At 40.1% G+C, this 27,031-nt stretch overlaps 1 protein-coding gene across 1 annotated transcript; it reads left to right on the top strand.

Annotated features, from left to right (window-relative positions):
• Positions 1 to 275: 275 nt before the first annotated feature.
• LOC110505304 (zinc finger protein 292) lies at positions 276 to 25,392 on the top strand. Its single transcript, XM_021584450.2, has 8 exons — positions 276 to 506; positions 14,329 to 14,483; positions 17,270 to 17,348; positions 17,608 to 17,743; positions 17,870 to 18,072; positions 18,285 to 18,421; positions 18,554 to 18,695; positions 18,792 to 25,392. The coding sequence occupies exons 1-8, from the start codon at positions 357 to 359 to the stop codon at positions 24,966 to 24,968; spliced, it is 7,179 nt and encodes a 2,392-aa protein (XP_021440125.2). The 5' UTR covers positions 276 to 356; the 3' UTR covers positions 24,969 to 25,392.
• Positions 25,393 to 27,031: the final 1,639 nt, after the last annotated feature.

The following is a 27,031-nucleotide window of genomic DNA, read 5'->3' as shown; positions in this document are numbered from 1 at the left end:
GGTTAAGCATGATATTTACTAAAATACTTCAGAACTTTGTAGTATTAGATTGCATGTGGGGAACATTATTCGATTACCACCACAGGTCTTGGCTGATGGGCAATCCGCAATTTGTAGTCTAGGTTATATCTAGTAGGCATATTAACATAATTGTCAACATCTTATTTGAATCTTTCAATTAATAAGTAATGTATTATGTATTTTTGCTTTATCTTATTTTTATATAAGGTCATGCACGCTTATGCCGGTGACACCGATGTAGCGCTTTTATCGTCGTCTCTCCCCTCCCCCTGTCCGTGCGTGTGCAAGCCTGGCAGCGTAACATCTGTGCGTACGCGGTCGTGATTGTTGTGAAGATGGCGGGGGGAGAGACAGAGAAGGAATATGACACAAGGAAAGCTATCGAAGGGCTCCGAGAACGGTTCCAGGAATTGACCACAACGCTAAAAGAAAGCTCGGAATCACTGTCTGAGGCCTCTTTGCGTTTCTGCCAGGAATTCTGCCAGGTCAGCATTTTTTCCCTTCCGACTACCCATCCTAGTGGTTTGCAGTCTTCCATCCAGCTTCCAGCCTGATGATGCGCGTGTACGTTAGGTACAACAATGTAGCTAGCTCGCGCTAGCCACATCAGAACATAAAAAAACACAATTACTCCCCGTTTTAACTTCCAACGATAGTAGTTAGTGAACTATATACATCATACGTGTTTTCCGATATTTAGTTCATTCCCTTACTTTCGAATTATACCCGAGCATCACTAATTTTCCCAAGCTAGTTAGCGAGTTGCTAGTTGAATGCTGGCTGGCTAGCTAGCTAGTTAAGGCTCCTTAATGCTGGGAAGAGCTAGTTAGCGTTTTGTGCAGACTTGCTCTAGCTGTTAGTGTTTTAGGTTTTGCACGAGACGAAACATCATTCATCCATGTAAACGTGCATATTTTACCTTAAATTATGGCAACAGAACGTTTTCCCTTTCGTCCATTGTGTTAGTGGATCAATATTGAGTGTGCCTGCAAAAGTATTGTATAGGGCCTGGTCAACCTAATGGTATTGATTTTCATGCACAGCATAGGTTAACTACGTATGCATAGTTTTAATTGTTAGAAAAACAATATTAACTCATCAGCCTGTTTGGGTAGGTTTATTCGGTTTTGTGCTTGATATATAGTCTGTTTTTTTTGTGTAATGTGGCAAACCTGGTGGGCCTTGTTTGAAGCCCCATCTGTGCGAAGTGATTAATTCATTGGTCATATTAGGGATTATGAATGAACTTCAGTCTCATATCAGGCTCCATTTGGATATAAAACGACAATAGTGTTTTATCTGACACTGACTGTAATAAGAATACACACAAGATTGGCTAGATGGTTACAAGGCTAACTTACTAAAATACAGGGTTTTCTCTGCAACCTCTAAATACCTGGTCACCTCAAGATTTGTGTGTGTTTATTATAATGTGCTGAGAATTACATTTTTATTTATTTTCATATGTTGGAAATGCAATGAAATATCATATCATGGTATGTTAGGCTACGTTTAGCAATAGCCTGAGTTGTAGTCTATTTAGGACTGTCCTTCTTAGAAGACCCTTACTCATTGAGCAGAGATTAGGCTTCGACTGGGGGAAGGGATGACAGGCAGGGAGAAGAATGTCAGTGCTTGTAGCATTCAAGTTAGTCTCACTCTCAACTTTGAATGTTGTCCTGCATGGGTAGCCTATGAACTACTCCGTGTGGTTTAGCCTATTGTAGGCTACTGCATGAATTCCATTTGGCCCACACTATAGGCTCCAATCAGGAGCCGGGCTTATAGAAGTCCAAGCAGCCTCCTGTATAATGCTTGTGTAGCTATAGTGTCTTCAGAAAGTATTCAAACCCCTTGACGTTGCACATTTTATTATGTTACAGCCTGATTTTAAAATGGATTAGATGTTTTAGTCACTGGACCACAATACCCGACAATGTTTAAGTGGAATTATGTTTTTATATATATATATATATATTTTTACAAATGAATGAAAAGCTTAAATGTCTTGTCAATAAGTATTCAACCCCCTTTTTGTTATGGCAAGCTTAAGTTCAGGAGTAAGAATATGATTAACAAGTCACATAAGTTGCATGGACTCACTCTGCATTAATAGTATTTAACATGATTTTTGAATGACTACCTCATCTCTGTACCCCACACATACAATTATCTGTAAGGTCCCTCGGTCGAGCAGATTCAACCACAAATACCATGGAGGTTTTCCAATGCCTCGTAAAGAAGGGCATCTATTGGTAGATGGGTTAAAAAAACAAGAGACATTGAATATCCCTTTGAGCATGTTATTCATTACACTTTGGATGGTTTATCAATACCAGTGGTGGAAAAAATACTCAATTGTCATACTTGAGTAAGAGTAAAGATACCTTAATAGACATTGACTCTAAAATACACTTAAATTATTTTTGACTTTTGATACTTAAAAGCAAACCAGACGGTACCGTTTTCTTGTTTTGTTTAATTTACGCATAACCAGGGGCACGCTCCAACACTCAGACATAATTTACAAACTAAGCATGTGTTTAGTGAGCCCACCAGATCAGAGACAGTAGAGATGACTGGGATGTTCTCTTGATAAGTGTGTGAATGAGACATTTTTTCTGTCGTGCTAAGTACTCAAAATGTAGTCCTTTTGGGTGGTGGAGTGAAAAGTACATTCTTTTTTTAGGAATGTAGTTAAGTAAAAGTTGTCAAATACCCTAAAAACTACATCAGTAAAAATACTTTAAAGTACTACTTAAGTACTTTACACCACTGATCAATACACCCAGTCACTACAAAGATACAGGCGTCCTTCGTAACTCTGTTGCTGAAGAGGAAGGAAACCATTCAAGTAATACTGCAAAAAAACATCCAATAGAACACATTACTGAGTACCACTCTCCATATTTTCAAGCCGAGAGGTAGCTGCATAATGTTATGAGTATGTTTGTAATTGGTAGACTGGTGAGTTTTTCAGGATAAAAAAGAAACGTGATGGAGCTAAGCACAGGCAAAATCCTAGACGAAAACCTTTTTCAGTCTGCTTTCCACTCTACACTGGGAGATGAATTCACCTTTCAGCAGGACAATAGTTTAAAACACAAGGCCAAATCTACATGAGTTCTTCCCAAGAATACAGTGAATGTTCCTGAGTGGCCAAGTTAGTTTCGACTTCAATCTATGGCAAGACCTGGTTGCCTAGGAATGATCAACAACAAATTTGACAGAGCTTGCAGAATTTTGAAAAGAATAATGGGCAAATGTTGCACAATCAAGGTGTGGAAACTCTTAGACTTACCCAGAAAGACTCTCAGCTGCAATCGATGCCTAAAGAGCTTCTACAAAGTATTGACTCAGAGGTAGGGCTGGGTGATATGGGCAAAATATCAAATCATGTTATTTTATGTTTTTGAATAATAAAAGTTATACATTTGCTTCATGGGTAGTGGGTGGCAACATCCATTGAAATCCTTTAGAATGTGTCTTTCTCAACTCTCAACTTTATACAGTTCAATTCAACTTCAACCAAATACATTTCTGCATTTCCTGCACTAATTTGAGATCATTTTAACACTGCCATGTAGGGTTGCACGATATGGGCCAACAACCTAGGCCTTATTTTTAACCAAATGTTGCAATTGTGATTTGACTTGTGAATTAGAGAAACACTTGGGTGAGCTGTTGGAATGATGGAAATATAATGATTGTTCTCCTTTTATAGCTGGAATATAATTGTGGGCACTTTGAATAGTGTTTGACATGACGATGCCAGAGAGGAGTTATTGTGAAAGGGTAGGAACCAAAGTGTTGACAAGTGTTTCCAAGGGGACCCTATAATCTTTGGCTACATTGATTTTTTTCAATTAGCTACTTCATGTAGCTTACTTATTCATGCTTCACGTATTCCTCTTTGATTTAAAAGATACTGTTGCACACATGCAGATTTAGGTCTATATCATCACTGGTATAATCAGGCTGTATAGCTAATTAGGTTCTCTTACTCAGTACATTTATTAGCTAGCTAGCCAGCTAACTTAGCATTAGCAGCAAAGAAGATTTAGGCCTAACTTGCTAATAAAAGACAAACTAGCTGTTTGCAGATGTAAGAAACACAAATTAAGTGTAATTGTAGAACGCTAGTGGATTTATATTAAGAAGCAAAGTGAAAACGGCTTCATTGTCGTCAACATTGTTGCATGTGCTGCGTTGACCATGCAGACTGAACGCAAGTTTTCGAGGAACAACAAATGCGCTCCTTGAGTGACAGGCGGCGGGCGGGGTTAGATCTGTGTGGAAACCAGCATGGAGAGCAAGAGCGGAGAGAGATGACTCAAGTAGCGAAGTAAACTATAAAAATGGACACACGGCATATCCCATTTAACAAACCAAACATTCAAATACTGTTGTAGAAGGTAAAGTAAAAACTCAAACCGGTCTGTGCATCAATACCGGTATATTGTAAAAAACAGTTTACCGCCCAGCCCTACTCATGGGGTGAATACTTATGTAAATAAGCTATTGCTGTATTTCATTGTCAATAAATTTGCAAACATTTCAAAAAACATGTTTTCACTTTGTCATTATGGGGTATATTGTGTGTAGATGGGTGAGATAAATATATTTAATACATTTTGCATTCAGGCTGTAAAACAAAATGTGGAATAAGTACAAATAACTTTCTGAAGGCACTGGTTCATCTTTCATTTTTTTTATTAGACCACATATATGAGGAGGTGAATGTTCGCAGTCCAACAAAGTGTTCTTTACTAGTGATGCACCGATATGACATTTTTGGCCGATAACGATATCCAATATTTTCCTTGCCAAAAAACTATCCTGATAACTGATATTTAACATTTTAGTGGCCTTTTAAGCATTCTAGTACAGTTAAATAGTTAACACACATATGGACGCAGCGGTCTAAGGCACTGTATCTCCGTGCAAGAGGTGTCACTACAGTCCCTGGTTCGAATCCAGGCTGTGTCACATCCGGCCGTGATTGGGAGTCCCATAGTGCGGCGCACAATTGGCCCAGCGTTGTCCGAATTTGGCCGGGGTAGGCCGTCATTGTAAATAAGAATTTGTTCTTAACTGACTTGCCAAGTTAAAGGTTTCACACACCACACTGACCAAAATGTTATTTTGTCATTTAACGATGTCCCCATTACCAATAAAACACAATCAAAACCTATTTCTTTCACTTCTTGCTGTGCTTTTTCGTTGTTCAGTCGTTTCATTCTCACCCAGGATTTCTCATACTATGGAATGCTGTTTGCGTCATTATTTGATGTGTAAAATAACACTATTTGACCATTCAGGACATGAATATGACTGCATGTCACATAATTTTACGTTCATAATTTTCTGTAGTTATTACACATTGATTACACTATCACTCGTATTTCATATGTCACAACGATTCATCGATACGTATGCTATGATGCTAAAGTTGGTAAAGTTATCTTGCGCACCTACAGTGCTGGTCATAATTTAAAAAAAAAAAGCTAGCTAGCTTGTGGATGCAAACAATGTTCTTCCCCAGAAACATAGCAAAAACGACAATCTGTTTCAGTAGCTACAGTTAGCTAACTATATAGCTAGGTGTCATCAAAAATAACCCTAATTTATAAGACGGTTCTTATTTGATTAATGGTGGTCGGACCCATCTATGTGAAGCTAGCCACAATAAGGATTAGCCACAATAGTGGATTTTTCAGGTAGCCTTCAAAATAAAAGTATGTAATTGACAGTGATGCAAATTAATACAAATAGTAGATTTATGCCATACTTGAATAGATGATGCTGAACGAGGTTGGAATGTTATGTCAAATTATCTTTTGTTGATTTTATATCTGAAATCACACTGGATGTATTATACTTTAGAATTGCATTGGGGGCTTACTTATTTCACTGTACAGCCGTACCTATGGATTGTGGATCAATGACGGGGTATCAGTCTACTCCGTGACACCCAGAGAACATTAGCGTCGTAGCTCTTAATGAATTTAGCCACATTTATTGTCAACCTATGTGTATTGAACACTATTCCCCAGGAAAAACAATACTGCGTGGATGTTTTGGAGTCTGATAACTCTGAGGAGGATGTTGGGGAAAAAATATATTGGGTATTGAGTAGACTGATACCCCATTTCATTGATCCCCAATCCTTAGGTAAAGCTGTACAGTGCAATATGAATGTCAATACACACAATAGGCTGACTGGGGAGGTGATTTCACACTGTCACAGTCCTGCAATAAGAGCTACAACGCTAATATTTGCGTAAACTCTTAACAGTTGTGTTCTGTGAGTGTCACCGAGTAGACTGATAATTAGATTGCTTCACATGCCAACCTTGTTTAACATTATCTAGTCTAAATATGGCATGATTCCACCAATTGTAACCTTCTGCATCACTTTCAAAGAGTTACTTTTATTTTGAAGCCAACCCTTAAATTCCACTATTGTGCCTAATCGTTATTGTGGCTAGCTTCACAACACATAATCCAGACCGGCCTCGACTCACTAGCCAGATGAAGCTAGCTGGCTGTTTCTAACGTTAGTTTAGAGCAATAGGCTTAAGTAACTGACTAGCTGTTCATTTTCAAGAACTGAAGTTCAATTTCAATAGGCGAACAAGTGGCTACCTAGCTAAAACTTACTCAAAATAATTCCTAAATCATTGCTAAGAATAATGAAAATGACTGCAGTTTCTACTGGTCATTGTTTTCAGGTTGGTGGTATTGGTGCTAGCTAGGTACCAAGCTAAAGCTAGCTACCCCAGAAGTTGCGGTCAAACAAATAATGCTTCATTACCAACGCAGTATTTTAAAGACATCGTTCGTTGCCGGTGTTTGCTCGTTTGCAGACTTTTTTGTTGTTGTACAGCTTTGACAGTGCTACTGATAGTAGTAGTGGCGCTTGGCTTGCACGTGTAAATTCCTAACACACAACATTCTATAATAGAACTGTTATTTGACTTGATAAATAGTGTTATTTGACATATCTTTTGACACGCGAAGACCCAAATGGCATTCCATGGTATGTCGTGAAGCTTATAGCAGTGCTATTACTGTGTAACTCCGGTAGGGCAACATGTGAAAAATAGCGCACTTGGTAGTGTATACCGGTGCTCAATCAGAAAGCCAACATCACCCACGACAGAACAGTTGATTGTCAAGGGCAACGAATTACGCTATCTTGCCGTTAATGAATTTCACCTTTGCTGTCTCTCTGAAATTTTCTTACTCTTTCAATTGCCAGCCGACTTGTTACCTGCTCGATTCACACAGCAGACATTGTGGGCTAGGTTAGGAATGCTGTTTTGCACATGTAGCGCAGAATTTTACATGCCGTCATTGTGTCATGTACGTTATTTAGGTACGCACGTCAGCTTTGACATCAGTTTTGCACATCGCCGTTAAACTAGACATCGGGCCGATACAGATGTTGGCTTTTTTGTTTAATATCGGACGATTTTCCTATACTTTCACCGATATATTGTGCATCCCTATTCTTTACATTAGTGAATGACAAATATGCCTACAGGAGACTGCACTAGGATTTATACGGTGCATTCGGAAAGTATTCAGACCTCTTTTTCCACGTTTTGTTACGTTACAGCCTTTATCGAAAATTGATTAAATAATTTTCCTAATCAATCTACACACAATACCCCATAATGACAAAACACAGGTTTTTATGAATCTTTGCAAATTGTATATATCCCCCCCCCCCCTCCTGAAATATCACATTTACATAAGTATTCAGTCCCTTTACTCAGTACTTTGTTGAAGCACCTTTGGCAGCAATTACAGCCTCAAGTATGATGCTACAAGCTTGGCACACCAGTATTTGGGGAGTTTCTCCTCCATTCTTCTCTGCAGATCCTCTCAAGCTCTGTCAGGTTGGATGGGGAGCGTCGCTGCACAGCGATCTTCAGGTCTCTCCAGAGATGTTTGATCGAGTGGCCCTGTCAGAACCCGGACATGAACCCAAGGACATTCAGAGACTTGTCCTGAAGCAACGCCTGTGTTGTCCTGGCTGTGTGCTTTTGGTCATTGTCCTGTTGGAAGGTGAACCTTTGCCCCAGTCTGGGTACCTGCTCCAGAGCACTCAGGACTTCATCAAGGATCTCACTGTATTTTCCTCTTCATCTTTCCCTCGAGCCTGAGTAAGTAGTCTCCCAGTCCCTGCCGCTGAAAACCATGCTTCACCATAGGGATGGTGCCAGATTTCCTCCAGATGTGATGCTTGGCATTCAGGCCAAAGGTTTCATCAGACCAGAGAATCTTGTTTCTCATGGTCTGACAGTCCTTTAGGTGCCCTTTGGCAAACTGTCATGCATTTTTCTGAGTGCCTTCTGTCTTGGCACTCTACCATAAATACCTGATTGGTGCTGGTTGCCCTTTTGGATGGTTCTCCCATCTCAACAGAGGAACTCTGGAGAGCTGTCGGTGACAATCCTGTCTCGGATTCCACGTACAATTTCTTCGGCTTCATGGCTTGGTTTTTGCTCTAACCATGCACTGTCAACTGTGGGACCTTCTTTTTTTTTTATATATGTATAGTCGGGTGTACCTTTCCAAATCATGTCCAATCAATTGAATAATCAAGTTCAAGTCCAATCAAGTTGTTGAAACATCTCAAATATGAATAATGGAAACAAGATTCACCTGAGTATCAATATTGAGTCTCATAGCAAATTGTCTGAATTCTTACAGTACCAGTCAAAAGTTTGGACACCTATTCATTCCAGGGTTTTTCTTTATTTGTACTATTTCTACATTCTATAATAATAGTGAATACATAAAAATTATGAAACACACATGGAATCATGTAGAAACCAAAAAGTGTTAAACAAAGGTTCTTCAAAGAAGCCACCCTTTGCCTTGATGACAGCTTTGCACACTCTTGGCATTCTCTCAACCAGCTTCATGGGGTAGTCCCCTGGAATGCATTTAAATTAACAGGTGTTCCTTGAAGGTTAATTTGTGGAATTTCTTTCCTTGTTAATCCGTTTGAACCAATCAGTTGTTGTGACAAGGTAGGGGTGGTACAGTGGGGCAAAAAAGTATTTAGTCAGCCATCAATTGTGCAAGTTCTCCCACTTAAGATGAGAGGCCTGTAATTTTCATCATAGGTACACTTCAACTATGACAGACAAAATGAGAAACAAAAATGCAGAAAATCACATTGTAGGATTTGTAATGAATTTATTTGCAAATTATGGTGGCAAATAAGTATTTGGTCAATAACAAAAGTTTATCTCAATACTTTGTTATGTACCCTTTGTTGGCAATGACAGAGGTCAAACATTTTCCGCAAGTCTTCACAAGGTTTTCACACACTGTTGCTGGTATTTTGGCCCATTCCTCCATGCAGATCTCCTCTAGAGCAGTGTTGTTTTGGGTGCTGTTGCTGGGCAACACGGACTTTCAACTCCCTTCAAAGATTTTCTATGGGGTTGAGATCTGGAGACTGGCTAGGCCACTCCAGGACCTTGAAATGCTTCTTACGAAGCCACTCATTCGTTGCCCGGGCGGTGTGTTTGGGATCATTGTCATGCTGAAAGACCCAGCCACGTTTCATCTTCAATGCCCTTGCTGATGGAAGGAGGTTTTCACTCAATCTCACGATACATGGCCCCATTCATTCTTTCCTTTACACGGATCAGTCGTCCTGGTCTCTTTGCAGAAAAACAGCCCCAAAGCATGATGTTTCCACCCCCATGCTTCACAGTAGGTATGGTGTTCTTTGGATGCAACTCAGCATTCTTTGTCCTCCTTCAATTTTGGTTTCATCTGAACATATGACATTCTCCCAATCTTCTTCTGGATCATCCAAATGCTCTCTAGCAAACTTCAGACGGGCCTGGACATGTACTGGCTTAAGCAGGGGGACACGTCTGGCACTGCAGGATTTGAGTCCCTGGCGGCGTAGTGTGTTACTGATGGTAGGCTTTGTTACTTTGGTCCCAGCTCTCTGCACGTCATTCACTAAGTCCCTCCGTGTGGTTCTGGGATTTTTGCTCACCGTTCTTGTGATCATTTTGACCCCACGGGGTGAGATCTTGCGTGGAGCCCCAGATCGAGGGAGATTATCAGTGGTCTTGTATGTCTTCCATTTCCTAATAATTGCTCCCACAGTTGATTTCTTCAAACCAAGCTGCTTACCTATTGCAGATTCAGTCTTCCCAGCCTGGTGCAGGTCTACAATTTTGTTTCTGGTGTCCTTTGACAGCTCTTTGGTCTTGGCATAGTGGAGTTTAGAGTGTGATTGAATGAGGTTGTGGACAGGTGTCTTTTATACTGATAACAAGTTCAAACAGGTGCCATTAATACAGGTAACAAGTGGAGGACAGAGGAGCCTCTTAAAGAAGTTACAGGTCTGTGAGAGCCAGAAATCTTGTTTGTTTGTAGGTGACCAAATACTTATTTTCCACCATAATTTGCAAATAAATTAATAAAAAATCCTACAATGTGATTTTCTGGATTTTTTTTCTCATTTTGTCTTTCATAGTTGAAGTGTACCTATGATAAATTACAGGCCTCGTCTTTTTAAGTTGGAGAACTTGCACAATTGGTGGCTGATTTAATGACTTTTTTGCCCTACTGTATATAGAAGATGGCCCTATTTGGTAAAAGATCAAGTCCATATTATGGCAATAAAATCGCTCAAATAAGCAAAGAGAAATGACAGTTCATCATTACTTTAAGACATGATGGTCAGTCACTCCCAAAAATGTCAACAACTTTTAAGGTTTCTTCAAGTTCAGTCACAAAATCATCAAGCGCTAGAATGTGGCTCTCATGAGGACCACCACAGGAAAGGAAGACCCAGAGTTACAGTGCCTTGCGAAAGTATTCGGCCCCCTTGAACTTTGCGACCTTTTGCCACATTTCAGGCTTCAAACATAAAGATATAAAACTGTATTTTTTTGTGAAGAATCAACAACAAGTGGGACACAATCATGAAGTGGAACGACATTTATTGGATATTTCAAACTTTTTTAACAAATCAAAAACTCAAAAATTGGGCGTGCAAAATTATTCAGCCCCTTTACTTTCAGTGCAGCAAACTCTCTCCAGAATTTCAGTGAGGATCTCTGAATGATCCAATGTTGACCTAAATGACTAATGATGATAAATACAATCCACCTGTGTGTAATCAAGTCTCCGTATAAATGCACCTGCACTGTGATAGTCTCAGAGGTCCGTTAAAAGCGCAGAGAGCATCATGAAGAACAAGGAACACACCAGGCAGGTCCGAGATACTGTTGTGAAGAAGTTTAAAGCCGGATTTGGATACAAAAAGATTTCCCAAGCTTTAAACATCCCAAGGAGCACTGTGCAAGCGATAATATTGAAATGGAAGGAGTATCAGACCACTGCAAATCTACCAAGACCTGGCCTTCCCTCTAAACTTTCAGCTCATACAAGGAGAAGACTGATCAGAGATGCAGCCAAGAGGCCCATGAACACTCTGGATGAACTGCAGAGATCTACAGCTGAGGTGGGAGACTCTGTCCATAGGACAACAATCAGTCGTATATTGCACAAATCTGGCCTTTATGGAAGAGTGGCAAGAAAGCCATTTCTTAAAGATATCCATAAAAAGTGTCGTTTAAAGTTTGCCACAAGCCACCTGGGAGACACACCAAACGTGGAAGAAGGTGCTCTGGTCAGATGAAACCAAAATTGAACTTTTTGGCAACAATGCAAAACGTTAGGTGGGGTGGGAGACTCTGTCCATAGGACAACAATCAGTCGTATATTGCACAAATGAAGATTCGAAAATATATTTTGATTTGTTTACTTTTTTTTGTTTACTACATGATTCTATTAGTTATTTCATCGTTTTGATGTCTTCACTATTATTCTACAATGTAGACAATAATACAAATAAAGAATCCCTTGAATGAGTAGGTATGTCCAAACATTTGACTGGTACTGTATGCGAACAAGTTTTTTTCTGACTTATTTTTTCCAAAATTGTCAAACCTGTTTTTGCCTTTTCATTTTGGGGTATTGTGTGTAGTTTGAGGATTTACCTTTTTTTAAAAAAAATTTATACATGTATCCAGTTTAGAAGAGAACTGTAATGTAACAAAATGTGGAAAAAGTCGAGGTATGCATACTTTCCCAATTGCGGTTGAATGGAGCATCCCAGGACTGAGTCTCAATGGACTTCTGTATCAGGGTTTGGGCTTGACACATTTCAAGACCTAAAGGAAAATGAACTAGCCAACAATTTCCAAGGGGTGCTGCTTGACAGGACTTTGCCTAATATATCTGGCTGTGATACCTTCTTGGTTGGTTTTTAGTCTGAAACGATGCACTGCAAAACATATATTTTTTAAAAGTTTCTTCTGAACCACTACAAGCCAGAATGTTGAATAAAATGTATTTACTCTACCAGTTGTCGGTTCAGTTGGTCCTTTTGTTAATATACATTTTAGAAAAAATAACCACAAGTGTTAATAAAGCTGCAATATATAACTTTTTGGGCGCACTGACCAAATTCATATAGAAAATACATTTCTATGTCTGTCATTTGCATTGTAAGCAAGTCTAAGAAGCAGTAGGTATTTTCTATGGCGCTATTTCTATGATTCCTGTTCTGAAGTGTTTCATTTTTGAGTCTTCAAACAGCTTAAAATACAATATTTTTGGTTATATAAAATATATTTCAGTGGTATAAATGGTAGAATGATTTTCTATGCTGTACTTGCTTGTTTTTGTCACACAAACAGAAATTAGTCAAACATACAATTTTAGCAACCAGAAAATGACAGATTTCTTTATAGGGCAGCTTTAAACCAACTTCAAAACAAGGGTCTCTGGCTCTCATGGTTTGTTTGTTCATTGCCAGAGGCAAGCGCACAAGATGTAAGTACATGTACGCGATGCACGCATGCTAACCGAAGTCTTGCAGGTCTTTACATGGGTTTGAGCATGTGCCAAATAATAGAAATCTCAACGCCGGTAACAGAGTTTGAAGAGGCGGTTTAGTACTTTACTGTGGATATTTAGGAAGGTTACTCTGTTACCTGTGCGGATTCAATTCAAATGTAATTTTATTACAACATCTACAAGCAAGAATGTTTTAGGTAACGTTCCAATTTTGTGCAGTGCATTGTTTGACTGTATTAACATGGTTTGTGATACCTTTGGTAACCTTTGTTTTTATTTGAGTAAAAGTCATACCGCATAAAAAATAACATCGCAACAGCTGTTATTGAAATTGTTTCGATGCAATTGTATAAATGCCAAAAATTTGTACGTTGTGAGATTCTTTTTGTCATTTCAATTATGAGAAATAGCGGTGGGAAAGTGTTTTAACTCTAATATTGAAATAATACCCATCATATAAAAGTTAACTTGGCGTCACGCAATATTGTGTGTGTGTGTGGTCCTCCCACTACGACTCGTGAAACCATGCACTTTATTAGGCTACAGATAAAATAAGTTATGAACTTCACAGGATGGTGTAAGTGCACTGATGAACTTGATGCTCCTTTCCAATACATATTGAGGTGACATGATGATTGGCTCTGTTTGACAAATAAAAATATTCTTGCTTCTTATCCATAATCTCATGTAGACTAGCCTACCCGCTGTATCTGTGAGCTGTTGGCTAGAGCGTATGTGCCAAGACTAGAGTGGGCACATTTGCACTAGGTCATCATGCGTGGATGTTTATCTATTTCAGTTTAGAATGTAATTTGTTTAATCAGGTGTGTTAGCTGTGGGGCTGGGGGGGAAGTGTGATACCAATCAGGGACCTGAGGGCAGGAGTTTCCCATCCCTGGGCTAGAGTATAGACTATTATTTCTAGGGCTGGGATGATGCCAGTATCACAGTATGTTTTCCATGGCAAAAATGTAAACACCAAGCAGGCCAAACTCTTTGGTCCTTTAAAAACCTGCTATACGTAAAATATTGTGAGCTATAGCTTGGAAAATAAATTAAATGTGACCCTGGATGAGGGCTGCGTTCATAAATTGTATTGTGGCTTACGAAACAACTTAACGAGTATGGTGATACTGGTGTCATTCCGGCCCTGATTATTTCCCAATTGTTTTGGTAGTTGTGGTTTTCTCAATTTGCTATTTTAATGGAGTGTAGCCTAATTTACTTGGAAGGACTAATACTTAATGAAATTAGTCCATTAGTCATTTTCTATGAAAATTGTCAAGTAGTTGGAAAGTTGAAAAAATACAAATACATTTAATAGCGAGCACTAATCAGCTTGCCACATTTTATGCCTGACTGAGAGCATGCCATGTTGTCATTTGTTTACAGATCCTTGTGGAACATGCAGGCCGATGGAAGACTGAGGAGGAGCCACTGCCTTTACTGGAGGCATACACAGTGGCCATACTCAGTTATGCGAAGGCCACGTCCTGTCTCTCCTCCGAATGTGAAAATGTGCCACTCGTTCTTGAAAACCTAGCAATGTGAGTACTCGAGATGGTCTGATTCATATGCATAGATGCTTCATGGAACCAGCTATGCATTATTTCAGATGGTGCTAGGCCTATGTTGTTGAATGACTGTTTGCATTCCACTTCTGCTAGTGCTACTGACCAATACAACTGTATCCTGCCTAGGGTTGTTATGGTGACCGTATTGCCGCCACACCGGCGGTCATAAGTCATGATGCAGTCAAATTCCTGGTGACCGTTTAGTCACGGTAGTTAGGCTTTTCCAAACTGATGCTGCTGATGGTCGTTAGTAGCGTACCAAACTTGCTAACTGCCTGGTACTCCGCACTCTTGTCCCTCTAACTCTGACATCAATGCAAATGTAATCTAAAATCTAATCAAACACTTGAGCTCATGTTGTGCAACATTTCTATAGGCTACACAATTGTGTGAGAAGTTGATGGCCTCTATTAAAAAGAGGATCCCATTACCTTTCTATAGGCTAGGCCTGCTATATTTATTTCTCAACTTTCCTAATATTAAGCACATTCCTTCTCTTTAAAACAGGAGTATAGCCTACCTCGCTGGTATGAAAATGAACCACGGGAAAAGCGCCCTCCATTCGCTATTTAATTTCATAAATGTCATGTATTTTTTTACGCTGCCCCTGTTTCGAGACGGGTGCATGATAATGGTCCATTCTAAATCCAAACAAATTTCACCCATATATTATTTTGTATATGTAAAGACAAGATTGAATCAATAATAGTGTGGTGGGTGACAATATTAGCCTACCACTTCTGAATTATGTATTACCACTTGTGAATGATGCCCAGCTCAAGGCAAGAAACAGCGCATGCTTTTAAAACTTTTGTAGCCTAGCCCATAGGCCTATATGTTTTGATAAGGTTTGTATCACAAGTAAAGTGGCCAAATAACTTAAATTGAAGCACATTTATCTGCTTTACAATGGATGTAGGAGCCTAATTGGCATACAATTAAGTTTGAGTCAAGTTTGGGGAAGATATTTTTATGGTGAAAATTGCACCTTTATGGGCCTCCCGAGTGGCGCAGTGGTTTAAGGCACTGCAGTGCTGTAGGTGTCACTCCAGACCCGGGTTCGATCCCAGCAGTGTTGCAGCCAAATGTCTGTCTTTATTTGTAGCCTGTGAGAAGACCCATTTACGTGACGGAGAGCGAGAGGTGCCGAGTGCTTCGGGCATGCAGCCGGGAGAAGGGAATTTTAATTATTATGTTCAGCCCAAGGGCACAACGGCCACTGGCCACAAGGCACAGATTTTTTTTTAAAGGGACATTACTGCCACACAAAGGGGGTGCAGCCGGAAAATTCAAGTGCTTGTCAAATTGTGAATGAGAGACTGATGACGTGTGTACAGCTTGCGCAAAAAAACAAAGCTGAGCTCATGCCTTTCATGCAACTTTTTTCAAATCATCTATAGCCCAACATTTGTATCATAACTAAATTAAGCAAACCGGAGTACCTGTTTCTTTATTAACCGCTCAACACAGAATAGTCTTGTGCGTACTCCCTCAAATCAGTTGGAGAAAATATCCTTTCTATTTTATTCAGCTATGTTCAATTGTATGCTTCATACTATAAAATAATGCCATGGAATTCTAAGCAAATCTTGTCTGCTAAATGAACTAGTGTAGCCCACAGCCATATGGCATAGCCAGATCGGGACCTAACATACAGACAACTCAGAGTATGCTATTCTGTTCTAATGAAATAGAATACATTTTCTTCAGACCTGTCTAAATAAATGGATTTATTGTGATGGTGTAGGCTATATTACATGGAATTACTAGACTTTTAAAAAATTGTACATGTTCCAAAGGTCCGCATCAATGGCTTGTAGGCTATGCGTGGAAGCCAGGAGATGCAAAATCTGTTTGTTAATTAACGGTCAATTACCGTGAGACCAACCGTTATTTGCTTGACAATCACCGGCTGACAAAATGTCATGACTGCCACAGCCCTAATACTCTGAAGCGATGCGAACGTCGCAAAATTCATTTAGAAATCTATATTATTCAATTATTGCACCCACACTGCTCGCACGAGTCAACGAGCGTCTGCGTTACCAAGGGCTAAAATAGAAGTCACTATTTGTGACGCAGATTGCGCTGCAAGTCCTGCCTCTCCCATCTCCTCATTGGTTTATAGAAGCAGGTACCCACGTGCCATCTCCTCATTGGTTATACCCACATGGGTGACTGAAAGACAAATGAGGTTGGTGGCGGTAATTCACCGAATTTATGAAAGGTGCCAATCGCAATATAAAGTCCAGAGAAGGAGGAGAGATGACTAGAAACGATTTGGTTGACCATTTTATGTGTGGATTAATTGTCGGAGTAGAGGACCATGTGCATTTCAGGTAAAATAACAACTCAATGTATATATCCCAGGACAAATAAGCTAGCTAAATAGGACAAATTAGCTAGCAAGTGCAAGCTAGCTAGCTAAATTGCCATACATGTTTAAAGTTTTTCGATCTGTCCCCAAATTAATGTCTTTGGTTCAGAGTTTTTGATATTTTAACCTGTGTGTCATGATCGTGTTTGGTGTGGGGGGGACAAAATACATTTATGCACGATTGCGCACGCGCGCAGCCGGTTTGGGTTCCGTGTAATCCTGCCTCACTCATTTCACAAGCTAAATAAATGAGGCTTTCCTTATAATAAGAGCTGCGGCAGAAGTGTGTAGTGCTTCTTTCATTTTAGTCATCTGCACACAACTTTAGCAGCATTTGCATGAACCTAAACAAACTCATTGAATGACCCTGTTTTACTTGCAGGAGCTGTCTGGAGCTCCTTCTCAGACTGCCTGAGCATGTCCCTGGTGCCTTATGGGGGGAGTTTCAGTCCTCTATCAAGGTTAGTCTCAATGCTGCTCTTTTTTTTTTATCAACTTTGCATAAAACAGAAATGTATGGAGTGAACTTTTATTTATTAATTTTTTTGTACTGCCAATTCTCTCTAGAAAAAGTGACATGGTGTCGCTTTGAAACTGAATTGGAATATGCATGCACATATCACAAACCCTATTTGACATAATTAGAGAATCTTGTGTTTAGAAAGTTGTTTGGTCGGTATATCTGAAAAGTTTTATGAAGTTATTTCCTTTCATTTATAGTTGGCGCACGGCCTTTTGCAAGAAAATGGGAACACACAGCTTCACATGCTATCAGCTATGGCACAGGCGCCTGGTGTGTGGAACAACACCACTCTGTGCAGCATTCTGTCTAATGAGATACCTGAAATTGACAGAGGTTAGTTTTAGCCTACCTGTTTTTTTTCCTAATAGCAACTTTCTACATGTGAGTTGACTGATTAAATGTTGTGGTGACGGCTCAGAAGTGCTATCTGTAATAGTGTTCTCTTTCTCTACTCCCCAGTTAATGAGTTCCTGCAGATGGAAGGTCCTACACTCCTTAATATGCGAATAAAGCACCTTATCAAACAGAATCGAGCAGAGAAAGCAGCTGTCTTAGCGAAGGTGTGCTCGGAGTATCCAGAGTACGAAGGAAAAGGGAACTTCAAGCAGACATACTTTGTTTGCCTGTGTGTAACAAAAACACAAGAACAACTCATGCAAGAGGTGAGTGAATAGCATTTACATTAAGTCGTTTACCAGGCAAGTGCATTCAAATAAGGGTGCTGACCCAAATGCTTGTCTTTTAATTACGGATGGAGATTTGCTGAAGAAATTAAACAACTCCTGTTTGATAATGATGAACTAAGATGACCCTAATGTAAAATGATCAACTGTGGATGGCAATGAATTACCATCATATGTTTTCTCTGTGCCAGATCACCCAGGTAGACTGTAAGGATGCATTGGAGATGATTTGTAACCTGGAATCGGATGGGGATGAAAAAGGAGCCCTTTGTTTGTGCTCTGCTTTCCTCAAGCGGCAGCTTCTCCAGGGAGATATGTATTGTGCCTGGTGAGTATTTCCCTCTTTTCATTTTCCACTCGCTCTCACAGTTTAGAGCGGATGTTGTGTTGACGACAAACTACCTCTTGTAAAGCCCTTCATGTGTAGCAGACCAATAATGATATACTTTTCTTCTTCCAGGGAGCTCACACTCTTCTGGAGTAAGCTTTTAATACGGTCAGAGTCTTCAGGAGATTCATTTCTTGATCAATGCAGAAAGTTGGTCCTGCTATCAAGGAACGTCTGTCATATCCTCTTCCTCATCAAGGTTATCCAGTCCGAGGTGAAATTCTTTGTAAAATTGTATACGTTACTGCCTGGATATAGCCTGTAGCGATTTATATTCTCATGACTGACTTGGGCTTTATTATTTTCTCAGGTTGGAGGAGTGGGACTGCCTGTGTGCATTGAAATGTGCATTCGAGCTCTACAAATGGCATCCAGTGACAACACAGACAGCAGGACCACCATCTGCAAAACTATTTCCTGCCTTTTGCCCACTGATTTCGAGGTGAAACAGGCATGCCAACTAACAGAGTTCCTCAATCAGCCTACTGTGAACTCATATTATGCTGTTGAATCACTCTATAATGAATCTGATGAAAAGCGTGAGGATGAGAATCTTCCAGTACCCAACTCACTACGCTGTGAGTTACTGTTGGCCTTGAAGACACAGTGGCCTTTTGATCCAGAATTTTGGGACTGGAGAACCTTGAAGCGCAATTGTTTGGCATTGATGGGTGAGGAGGCATCCATTGTGTCATCTATCGACACTCTCAATGACACTGATGAGGGACTTGAGGATGATGCCGCAGAAAAAGGTTCAGAGTTCAAAGACCTTGAGGATTTTATTTTGAACACAACAAATGAATTGAATGAAATTGCAGATGAAAAAGAGAAAAATAGGGAAGCTAAGAAATTAAGGGAGAAAGGGTTTGTTTCGGCAAGATTTAGGAATTGGCGAGCCTATATGCAGTATTGTGTTCTATGTGATAAAGAGTTCCTTGGCCACAGGATAGTCCGTCATGCACAGAAGCATTTTAAAGATGGGGTCTACACCTGTCCAATTTGTGCTGACAGCTTTAACACTAAGGAGATCCTTGAGCCACATGTAGCATCACATGTAAAGCAATCTTGCAAAGAGCGACTTGCTGCAATGAAAGCAACTAGGAAATTGCCCAAGCCAATGCAATCCACCAGCAGTCATTGGAATCATTTGAAAGATAGAGCTGTCGTTAATCTTGAGGCAGAGACCAATGTCAGTCCAAATGATGCTAATTTTCTGGATGGAAATCACAACAGTGCTGAAACTGTCAAAGTCAATACTCAAAATCCTGTACAAACTAAGGTCAGTCCTCCAAAGCCTGTACAAACTAGATATGAAGCTGAATTTACAGAGGATTGTGTCTGCCCTGTTACATACTGTCAGAAGGTATTCAAGTTTTTTCGGAGTCTTGTAACTCATGTAAAAGCCCACAAAAATGACGAGGAAGCAACACGTTTTTTGGAGATACAACGACAGAAGGTTGTGTGTCAGTATTGTCGTCGGCAGTTTGTTAATGCCAGACATCTCAATGATCATTTGCAAATGCACTGTGGTGCTAAGCCATATTATTGCATACAGCTGAATTGCACAGCCAGCTTTCACTGCAATTCGGAACTTCTCATGCATAAAAGACAACACACTGACTTTAAGGCAGGTTGTATGTTCCCTAATTGTGGAAGGATTTTCAATGAGGCCTACCTGTTGTATGATCATGAGGCACAACATTACCTTACATTCACTTGCAAAATAGCTAATTGTGGGAAGATTTTCTATTCACAGTCCCAGCTAAATTTGCATCAGCAGAACCATGATACAAATGAAGTGCCCATCACAAGTGAGAACCATCCTGTACCTAAAATGGAACCTTCCACCCAGTGCTCCGCTAGGCAAGAGGAAACCTGCTCTGCCTCTGTCATTCTAGATCAGAAGACTGCACATGATTACGTGAAGGAAGGAGTAGTTAAATCAGGTTCGTCAACATCAACAGTTCCTGAGAACCCAAACGGCACAGTGAAAATAAAACATTCAGTCGAGAGCATGTTGAATTCTGTTACCAATCCTAGAAAGGAGTTACAGAAGTGTTATGTTCCACTCATCAAAACTAAGCTCGGATTGGAGAATGCAAAACTATCTCCTGATGTCCCACTCCAAGATATGATTGCCAATTGTGAGGATAAAAATCACTGTGGAACCAATCCCTTGAAAGGGTATCCAAAAGAGGACCTGGATAACCAACCAACTCAAGCTGTTCAGAAAGTGTTACCACAGGCCTTTCCTCTACCAGAAATTAAGAGTGAACCCCCGTTTTTGCTACATCCATATGAAAGCACTCCTGCAATAACTGGTAGAGATGAAGACGCACATAGTTGTCCACTTGAAGCATGTGACCGCAAATACAGTACCCCTAAAAGTCTCTCCCGACATGTAAAGAAAAACCATCCAGACATTTTTGAAGACTGGAAACTGGCTAAGAAGTACAAGAAAGTTGCCAAAATAACTTCGAGAAAGGTTCCTTCCGTGAACAGGACTTCAAAGGACCAAACACCACTTCATCAAGTATCACAATGCAGAAATACTGGACTACAACAGTTTGAATATCCGATGGCATGTTCAAGTTTACCTGCTGTTTGCCCCCCTTGGGAAGCCCCACCAAATCAGACTGGGCTAATGCAGTCAGAGATGGGTGAAGTGTGGACATCTACATTGAACAATTGCTATGCAGATGTCTTCCATCTGAATGAATACCCCAATAAGAGTGTAACTCCTTGGCAATCAGAATCTTATCCAACTGGCTATCCATTAGAAAGAGGCAGAGAACATACACCAGCAAATATGCATGGCAGTGCCATCCATCCCATTAAATCAGAATCAAGTTTGATGAATCAGATGTCAGAATATGTGTCAAGCTCGCTTATGCTGGATAATGGAGGACACATGCACAGTGGAGGACAACACTATGGGATAATTAACTCGGGGGTTAATGCAGATAGTGTTGATGTTTCCCTAATGAGAAAAAACAATTCCAGTATGTTTTCCCAAGAAAGTAATGGTAGCAATTTGTCAGCTGGCGGTTTCTTTGCTTCATATGTCCCAGATGAATCTTCCAATCTTAATTCAAGATCAAGGCCATCAACAGACATTCCAAGCAATGTATTGAGTCATGATGGCCAAGTAGCACCACGAAACACAGTGGAGATGAACAACATTGAGAACATAACCCATTTTACATCACCCAATTATGAGAATCAGATGAACAGCTCTGTAGATGACATGCTTCTTAGTCCACATGCTTCTATCCAAACTGATGTATCATATGATGACACATGTCATGCAGAATCTGAAGCTATCCCTGCAGATGACAAGAATGCTGTTCATGAGACACAGACAGTAAAACGCTGCAGACTCAGCAAGAGAACGAAATGGCCTGCTATTATAAAGGATGGTAAAGTTATCTGCCGAAGATGCTTTAGAGAATTCTCAAGCACGAAATCTCTCGGAGGTCATCTTTCAAAACGCTCCCAGTGCAAACCATTAGATGAAATGGATTTAACGGACGATTTGCCTACATCATTTCTCGACTTTCTCAATGACCCAAATGTTCCTGAAACCAATGATTCATCAAACAACTTGGTAAATGTTGAATTCCCACAGGAAGTTGTTGGTAATCTCTCCACACCAAATACCTCTGATTTAGCACAAAAGGAAACCTCAAAACCACTGGATTCTCATTCATTAAACACCTTTCCTTCAGTTTTGACAGGTGGACAATCCAAACCCTGCCCAAATAAAACAGAAGTTTGGATAGAATTGATACAGTCAAAAAATAATGTTGGTAGTCCGCAGAAGGAGCGAAAGTCGAATGATAGTCTTTCTGAAAAAAGGTCAAATACAACTTCCATTGCAGCATGTCAAGATGACAAGGTTATAGAAATTCAAAATGCCTTACAAATGTTGGATTTAGTTGAAGCTGCACATGAGAAAAGTTTGCAGGAAAATTGTTCCTCAAAGTACAATGACCGCCAAAGCAATGCAATCTCAAGCAATAATGTCATGCAAAAAGATAGTGATCAAAGCATGACAACAAAAATGATTATGAAGGAGGACCAGAATCGTGACAATGGCCCCAAGCCGTTCAAGTGTGAAATGGATAATTGTGAATATGGGTTCATGACCAAAGAGGCGTTGTTCAGACACCTTGCTCGAGTTCATGATTACACAATTGAGATGATTGAGTACCTCAAGAAAACCCCAGTCAAATTCTCTCCATATCCTTGTCACATTTGCCCTAAAACATTTACCAGAACCACAGGCCTAAGAATTCACTATGAAAAGGTTCACCACCTGACGCAGGCAGAGATGAACAAGTTAAAGGTTGGAAGTCGCAAAAAAAAGTCAAGCAACTCTTCTATCAAAACAGAGGTAGAGAGTAGTAATGGAACTGGATCTTCAGTTGTGTCGACTTTAATCAAACAAGAGCCACTTGATATTGACATTGGCTGTCCAATGCAAAGCACAAATCAAGAGGGACATGCACAGTCCTGTGAGATCATTACAGCAGGAGATGTAGTACAAGAGGATTCCTTCCATCAGTTAACAGTTGAGAGGTTGCAATCACCACAAGATACTCTGGAGGACCTTGACAAGTCATTTTACCAGTTAGAATCACCATCAAAGACAGGATACACCAAGAATGAGCCATCGACGACAGCCATGCAAATGAACCACACCCCAGTGTTGAAGCAGAAATTAGGTCAAGGTGACACTCTAAAAGAGCCAGAAGCAAGTTCAAACACTAAATCTTTTAGCCATGCAACAGAGGCAATATCCAGCCAGACTGTGAAACCCTTACCTGAAAAAGCAGGTTGTTCAAAAAACACAATATCTAAAGATGAGGTTCATGTCCAAAAGAAAGAAAAGGTTCAGAAAAGGTTGGGGCTTCAACTGTGTGATGCTGACAATTCTTTCAGTCCATATAGGCCGTACCGTTGTGTTCATGAAGGATGCGCTGCAGCTTTTACGATCCAGCAAAATTTGATACTTCACTGTAGGGCTATGCATCAGTCATCCCTCCCCCTGCCTTCAGGAGACCTTGATACTGACATCCCTGGTCAACAAGCTGCTGAAGTCCAGAATAATGAAATCAGATGTCAAGTGAAAGACTGTTCAAGAATATTCCCGGGGATCACAACCTTAGTGCAGCATTACCTCTTGCTTCATAAATTCACTCGAGATAAAGCCACTGTTATGATGTCAAGCATCAAGGTAGGGACATTCCAGTGTGACCGGTCAGAATGTACACTCTCCTTCACCTCTGTGGAGAAATACATTGACCACATAAAAAACTTTCACAAGGAAATAAACATCTCTGAGAGAGGCAGTGTGGATCAGACTTTCAAGTGCGAGTATGATGGCTGTGACCGGGTCTACACTACAAAGTCAAACCTCCTTCGTCATGAGATGAAAAAGCATAATTTAATTTATATTCCCAGAACACAGCAACAGAGAACAGGCGTCATTCCCAACAATGGTAAAGAGAACATTGAAAACAAATTCAAAGTGAAGAAAAAAAACACTAAAAAGAAAGATGACAAATCACCTGACCACTGGACTAGCTTTGGAAAACCCTCTCTGAAATCTATGGATGAAGCATCTGCCATGTGCACAAAAAACTTCTCTTTGCAATACCCATGCATGATAAAAGGCTGTGATGCTGTTGAGAGGGCTGAACGGAACATATTCAGACATTACACCACACATGGACTCACTGAGAGATATATAGAGGATCAGAGAAGCCAGTTCATTTTCTGCAAAAAGTACCCACGCTCAAGATTCAAAGATGCAAACAAATCCGAGGGTATGTCAACAGACGCCTCCGCTGAGGAGACGGACCCTAATGAGAGTGAACCTGAGATTTCAAAGACCACCTGTCAGAGGCAAGAAGCGTTGGATGGGATCATTCAAGCAGAGGCTAAACTGTCAACTGATGCTAGTTCTGAATCCCAGTCTTCTACTTCGGAGGTCAAAAAAAGGGGGCGTCCCCTCAAATCGTCGCGGCGAGCATTAGCTTGTCCGGACAGAAGATTGACTCTGAGAAATCGTCCAGCAGATAAAGTTTACCGGTTGACAGACACTTTAGACCAGGGCTTCACTGCTTCTCAAGAGGAAGAAACAGAGGATGGTGTTGCACTGGACACTTTGTTAAAGTTCCTGGAAACTTCACCATCGACCCACACTCCCAAAAGAAAAATGAGTGGAGGTTCAAGAACAGAGTTGCCATTAAAACAGCAGCGTACCTTTCAGCAGAAGACGGCCAACATTATATGCGAAACACCTGATATATTTATTGAAGCCTGTCAAAACCTTGTAGACTTCAGAAATCCTCTCAGTCTTCAATCGGTGAACAATGTGAAGATAGTAATGGACAAAACCTTTTCCAATGGTGCTGAGCTTTTGCTAAAGCAACTTCAAGATATGCGACCCATGGTTTTAATAAAAAAAGTGGCTTCATAGTTGATGGATAGCTCACAGCCTGACGTTTTTATTTTTTACTCTTTTAACTCAGGATTAGAAAAGTAACATGCTGCAAACATATATGTTAATATTGTTCAGATATCAAATGGTAAACTGTTTTCACCATTAAACAATTGAAGGAGTATTTTCTACTTATTATGATTGATTTTAAGTTTGGGTAATGTATGTTAGTCATATAAGAACCAGGTAATCTATAGGGAACAGACTTTAGAACATGTTTGTATTTATGAGGCTTCTAGTACTAATTGTTTTTGCTAAATGAAGAATTTTAAGGAAAAACAGTTTTTATATATCCCTATGGGATTATATTTTTTGTTTATTTAAATGTTTCAACACTAGTATCTGTAATATTTACATGTCTTCCACAAAGTGTTAAATAAAATAACTGTTTGCCTTTGTAAAACTTGTTTGCAGGATGTTATTTACATTCAGTATTATGAAGCAACTATGTGAAGAGCCCATTTGATGTCATTACATTTGACTGGTGGTTTTGACACACACACACATTGAGTTAAACCGCCATAACCCGGACCCTTATTGAAGGCATAAGAACTGACTAATAATTTGTAATTGATGTATTTATTCAGCTAGACCGTTTGAGCCCTGATTCCCTGATACCCTTCACATGGCATCTACTACTACGTCCATAATGATGATCAGACAGTGCCTCAGGTAAGTAATGAAAGAAAGTGGTTTCAGAGCAGTGGGTTTATGACAAAATGACTCAAGACAGTGCATCATTTTTGTTGGTTGGTTTTACTGATGTCCAGTCACATTATATTGTTGGGTGAGTGTTTTAAAGAATGATCAAAGATTGTTGGAACTGCTATAATGAACCACAGAGTCATAATATGGAAATGGTTCCAATTGTTTTTTCCACCATTTATTTTTCCCATAGGGGATTTTAGAAACACTTCAGATGGGGTAGTGTTTTGTGTAGGCTTACCCAGGTGTAATGTCCCCCCAAATGAAATGCTAATGTGGCTATCATACAGAACTACAAATACCTGTCTCAAGCTTCACATCACTCACCAGGGCCATTATCTGGATGATACTGCCAAATTGAGGCGAAGGTAAGAATCTCTGGATCTGTTAACTATCTGTTAGCAACATTTTCTATTTGACAATTCTGTGAACTGTCTTGAGCAAGTTTTACATTTACACTAGCTGTTATCTAGCTAGCAACTAGCTCATGGTTAGCTAGTCAGGAGCCCCAGGTTACAAAAAAGGGAAGCCTGGGAAAGTCCATCGCACAAAATCACTTATAAAAGGGGCGGGAACCCGGTGTAAATCATTGATGCCTTGTTTGGGCGAGATTAGTGTCAGGTGCAACAGTGTGTGAGGATTGCGGTGAAATCGGCGGTTTAAAACCCCATCAAAATATGTTCATGTATGCCGTGTTTGTGGTGAACAGAACAATTGTAACAGGAAGAAACAACCTTTTGGAAGGTAAATCGTCTTCATTGCGATCGGACTACACACTGGCTTTAGAAAAGAAAGCAGGACCTGTCACGCTGAGTGATGGGTTTTCAAAAGCAGTATGTGGCTCCTGTATTCTCAAATATAAAAGTGCCAATGACGTGGAAAGAATCAGCTGTTTTGTGAGGGAAAGAGTAAAGAACGAAAAGGTGTGGTGCGGCTGTTTCGACCAGAAGTCCCAAAAGAGCGTCTGTTCAGCAAAGCACAGAGAGTCCGGCAAGACCAGGCCTATTCAGGGACCCAGTGACAGATCTGCTACACGCACCGGTTTTTGGTGCATTATCGGCTGTAGGTGACTACAACTAAAGTGATCACCGCATAGTTAAGGTGCTCTACCTTCGAACAACAAAGCTATCTACAGTGAACTGTTGTCAATGCTATAGGCCATGCAGCTACAGGTTAACTTTTTGGAGATTGATCATTATCCTTGTATTAATCATTGCACTCTTCATAGACTTAACATATAAAACAGTGTTGCACAAGTCCTACAGGCTCACGTGTAGGCTACATTTAATAATATCTTCAGTTGATCATAGTGACAGTTGCAGCCAAGATCATTTATA

This window comes from Oncorhynchus mykiss, chromosome 25 (assembly GCF_013265735.2).
Source record: "Oncorhynchus mykiss isolate Arlee chromosome 25, USDA_OmykA_1.1, whole genome shotgun sequence".
Lineage (NCBI taxonomy): Eukaryota > Metazoa > Chordata > Actinopteri > Salmoniformes > Salmonidae > Oncorhynchus > Oncorhynchus mykiss.
The sequence above is the reverse complement of the archived record's forward strand: the minus strand, read 5'-3'. Positions and strand labels throughout refer to the sequence as shown.